This window comes from Tupaia chinensis, unplaced genomic scaffold, assembly GCF_000334495.1.
Source record: "Tupaia chinensis unplaced genomic scaffold, TupChi_1.0 Scaffold000294_5, whole genome shotgun sequence".
Taxonomy (NCBI): Eukaryota; Metazoa; Chordata; class Mammalia; order Scandentia; family Tupaiidae; genus Tupaia; species Tupaia belangeri.
The window spans coordinates 192,910-197,885 of NW_006159782.1; the positions used below are offsets into that span (position 1 = coordinate 192,910).

Sequence of the window (4,976 nt, forward strand, 5' to 3'; positions counted from 1 at the left end):
GAGAACCACTGGGGGAAAGAGATACTTCGATTTCTGTCGTGTAGAGCAAACGCTAATGTGTATTACATCCAGGAGGGACTTGCAACTTTTCCTAAGCCTCAAACCCCAGAACACAGTGGCCGCAGCTCAGTTTTCTCAGCATTGAGTTAGAACAAGGACAGGTTTGCACAGATGGAGTGAGGTAGGGGTGCAGGGAGCATTGTTAGTCTCAGTGCTTGGCACATGCAGATGCTTGGTGATGGTGCTCCTCTATCCAAGGAAAACCAGGCAGGATTTGGACTCTTCTCTGCTCTCCATAGGCGACTGAGCGACAGCCCCTCAGTGAGAAAGGAAGGCGAACTGCCTCGCAGGATGAACTCAGCCTCCTCCTCCAGCCCTGCTGCCGAAGTGGACCCTGACACCATCCTGAAGGCACTCTTCAAGTCTTCGGGGACCTCCATGACCACACAGCCCACAGAATTCAAAATCAAACTCTGAGCAGGGGATTGAGGCAGCCAGAGCGGGGGCAGAGGAAGGAGGCTCTGTTCCCTGCGGCAAAGCTTGTGACCAATGGGCCATTGGACTGGAGCCCCCACATGTGGGAGGGGCTGCAGGGGTGACACGCTTCCTCGCTGGACGGACCCCTCCTCTGTGTTCCACCTTGTGCTCTCCTGTACGTTAACATCTCCCTTTCCCAATGTTCCCTCCTCCCCTCCACCTCGTCACCAAGGCAAGCTTGTTTCTCCGTGTGCCTCCCCCGCCTCGGCCCAGGCTGATTTCTTATCCAGAAATGGTGCACTACTTCACTGGGTGGCTTTCTTGTGGCTCTGTGGGATGCAGGACAGGGCATTTTGAGGGACACTGTTTTCTCCAGGGCTAAGGTGTTATCTCCCATTTCTGTTTTTTAAACTTTTAAAACAAAGCAGGGAATGGAACCCCCTGCCATCCTAACAGGATCCCTGTCAGCTTGTTAGCTGCACTGCTCACCCACCCAGTCACTGACCACAAGCACCTCTGGGCTGGACTGGTCTGGGTAGGGGCCCATGTCAGGGTGGGGCAAGGCTGCTGCTCTGTTGGGAAGAGCACACCCTAGCTCTGGGCAGCCTAGAACAGATGCTCAGAGGCCATGCTTCCCTTCCTGGATTTGGTCTGAGTGCCCCAGCCTGATTCTCTTGGCCTTCTGGGTGCCACTTTTGGGAGCCCTGCCTCTTTGGCCCTCCCATGTGACACCTGAGTTGGCACTCATAACACCTGGTTTTGGTGCAAATGCCAACTCTGCTGGCTGGGCCTTTCCAAGGTGCCACCTCCTATTCTGCACCTCTGGGTTCATTTGAATAGGAGATGCTGGCTTGTTCCAGCCCTTCTTTTCTCTCAGTTGTCTATAGGACAGTAGTCTGGGATGCTGGGAGGCATATTTCCAGCTGCCACCAAAGGGCACTGTCCTCACTATTTTGACCCATCTGTCAATGACCAGAGGAGTGTGTTCCTACCTTGACATTGAGGGACCTGGGGTAGGGGTGGAGGGAGCAGTGTGCCCACCAAGCAAGCCATTGGGCTGCCTTCTCCACGTGGTCCTCAGCAGTAGGGCAGAGCTCTGGCCTCAGCAGCAGTCCTCAAACACCAGGGCAGCATTGCACCTGCGTCATCCAGCATTCCCTCCTGCGTTGTCGGGACTGCAGAGGGAATCCAGGCTGGCAGCAAGCAGACAAGCAGGGTCCTGTGCAAAATCAAGGGTGAATGCTGTGAAAGGCCCAGGCTGGAAAGTACGGGGACCCTGAGTCACCAAAAGCCTGCCAAGTAGTACATGAGGCTCACCATGTGAGGAAAACCCTGGGGCTATATTTTGAGCAGTTAAGTCAGTTAGCAGGAGGGATCTATAGTTGGAACCCAGCTTGAGTCCTGCAGCTTTGAAGTTGCCCGGGCTGGGGAGGCCCCAGGAAAGTACCTGGTGGTGCTCCACTTCTCAGCTCTTTAAAGGATGCTTCTTCCCTTCTCTTACCTCCTCCAAATGAACGCAGACATACTTCTCTCTAGCAGCCAGAAGACATTCCTTCTACATTGTACTTCCTGGCCCAGAGAGCACCCAGAAGGCAGCAGGGCCTGTTTCTCAGGTGCTGGGCAGATGGCTCACTACTTGGGCTGTGCTAGAGGAGGGGTAGTAACCGTCCTGGCTGCACAGCCTCACTTTTCTTGGATTGCAGGCCAGGCGTGCTCTGGTTATCACTGAGCCTATTGGAAGCCACTGGCCATCTGAACCCTGTGGTCTGGATGGCCATGGGAGCGGGGGCACCTCCCTGCCTCTGCAGCTCTACAGGATGTCATCTTGGGAAACTGGGAAGAGAAGGTGGTGGGCCAATCCTTGTATCCTTCTCCACCTCCCTCTTCCCACATTACCCACCTGGGTCTCTTGTTAGAAAGGAGAGGAAGAGACATTAAGGGATGAAGGCGATTGTATTCTCCATTTCTGAATAAACGTTTGTTATTCCTATCTTTGAACTGTCATTTATTTTTTTATTTTTTTTGGAGAAGTTTTTGCTATAGGGTGCGTGCGCTCACCAGACAGAGACAGAAAGTGAGAAATCACCCCCCAGGGGGGATGGCCACGCCTCAATCCCTTCTCCTTCATTCTCCTCTCGTGATCTTGGGCACACATGCACACGCGGCTGGCATGAGTTTTAAGCCACCGGGTCTGGGATGCAAACCGTGGTTGCCTGTGGGAGTCCAGCGACATAGCCATTATGCTCCCTGCTGGTCCCGAGCTGTGTTTATTTTTAAAGTTGCATTTAGTGGCCATAGTGGGACTCGTACAGAAGACAGGACCTTACCTCTCTGCTGCTCACCAGCTGTGACCTTGGAGCATTCACTCACAGGCCTAGCCGCGCCTGCATCTCTGCAACCAAGAGAGTGTGAGCATTAAAGTCTTGGGTATTACATGTGGCCTGCGTAGCGTTGGGCAGTTGTTCAAAGGGAATGGGGGCCAAGTTAGCAGCCTTGGCTTTGATTTGAAGAGAGGTTACACTTAAGGCGTAATTTACCACTCAGATGAACTATGCTTTAGAGAAGAAATGAGTTGTTTATAGTTTTGTTACAGTATTAAGAGTGAACTATAAGTACTTGTATTACTTTCACTAAATACAACCATGACCTTTGTATAAAACAAGGCTGAAAGATGGAGAGAAGGAAGACTGGGTTAGGACCTCAGGGCCATGGACAGACCGGCTTTTCTGCTTCATATATCCTAAGCTGGGTGCTGGAGAAGACAGCAACCTGGAAATACCAATATATACAGAGCAGAAATCAAGTGTGCCCTCTAGCCAAAGATCGAGAGAAGTCTAAAGACACAAGTCCACCCAAACACCATGAAAGAAAATGCAGCCCCGTCTTCACCTGCAAGGGACTGTAGGGGCCGGTGGTAACAAGATGCCCAAGCAAGGCTTGATCCATGTGGAGGATCGTGGTTTTGGTTCCTTGATTAACCCATGCATTCTGGACATGCCTATGCCTTGACTGGCTAGGAAGGCTTGGCAGGGGTCCTGTTTGAGGATGCTTGTTTTTGTTTTTCTACTATGAAGGAGAATTTTTTTAAAATAGATTTTTGCTATAGGGCACATGCACTCACCAGAGAGACAGAGGAAGAAATCACACACACCCCCCCCCATAGGAGATGGCCATGTCGCAATCCCTTCTCCATTCTCCTCAGGATTTTGGGCATGTATGCACACACGTGCACCTGGCCTGAGTTTCAAACTGGGTCTGGGAATTGAAACGTGGTCAGCCATGTGGGAGTCCAGTAATGTAACCACTACACCATCACTAGTCGCTGGAGAATTTTTTTTTTTTTAAGAGGTTTTTGCTATAGGGCACATGCGCTCACCAGAAAGACACAGAAAGTGAGAAATCACCCCTTGGGGGGATGGCCATGCCGCAATCTCTTCTCCATTCTCTCAGGATCTTGAGCACGCACGCACACGCACCTGACCTGAGTTTAAACCACCGGTTCCGGGACTCGAACCGCAGTCGACTACATGGGAGTCCAGCGACATAGCCATTACACTAACTGCTGGTCCCCGCAGGAGAATTTTTAAAAGGCCGACTTGTGGGGCCAGCAGTTAGCGTAATGGCTATGTCACTGGACTCCCATGTAGTCAACTGCGGTTTGAGTCCTGGACCCGATGGCTTAAAACTCAGGCCGAGCACTTGTGCGTGCGTGCCCAAGATCCCGAGAGGAGAATGGAGGAGAAGGGACTGTGGAGTGCACGCGTCCTATAGCAAAAACCTCCCCAAAATAAAAAATGGAAGGCCGATTTGGGAGCCAGCAGGCTTCTTAAGCAGGCTGCTGTATTAGGGACACACAAACTCTCATCGGGGTGGTGTCAGAGAAGCCAAATAAGGAGCTGCGAATTTCAGCTGGTCTTAGTGAATGCCACGTGGGGAGGAAAGAGGAGACATTGCTTCACCTGCCAACCAGAGTGTTAACAGCAGGGACTGGTAGGGTAAGGGAACTCACCCCCTCCCCCGGCAGCAATGAGGAGACCCCCCCCAGCTTAGGTATCAGCAGATGTCGAGGAACGCAGTAGTACAGAGGTGGCTTCTTTCTACCCCTGCCAGTGCAGTGTCCAAGGAGCTGCGCCAAGTAAAACCTGGGGTCCCAGCAATGCCCAAGTGTCTCCGTTTCATTTGAAAACCACTCACACCAAGAGACAAGACATCTAGTTAGAGATACCAGAGGATTTTGTTTTTGTTTTTGTTTTTGCCGTAGGGTACATGTGCTTGCCAGAGAGACAAAAAGTGAAAAATCATCCCCTCCCCCCAGGGGGATGGCCACACCTCAATTGCTTCTCCATTCTTTTGTTTGTTTTTTAAAGAATTGTTTATTTTTTGGAGAGTTACGTATTTTTTTTTTTTTTTTTTTTTTTTTTTGCAAAACTCATCATGACTTTTCCGACAACCTGACAGATTCCTTTATAACCAGCTGTATGATCTTGACAAAATTAACT

At 51.0% G+C, this 4,976-nt stretch overlaps 1 protein-coding gene across 3 annotated transcripts in view; it reads left to right on the forward strand.

The window, feature by feature from the left end:
- POLDIP3 (DNA polymerase delta interacting protein 3) overlaps positions 1 to 2,467 on the forward strand; it is a 32,104-nt gene extending 29,637 nt beyond the window's left edge. For all 3 annotated transcript variants that reach the window (XM_006150693.3, XM_006150694.3, XM_006150695.3), the window contains one exon: positions 300 to 2,467. In XM_006150693.3, the coding sequence (XP_006150755.1) occupies positions 300 to 477 (178 nt within the window). In that variant the 3' untranslated portion in view covers positions 478 to 2,467. The remainder of the gene's footprint in view (positions 1 to 299) is intronic.
- Positions 2,468 to 4,976: the final 2,509 nt, after the last annotated feature.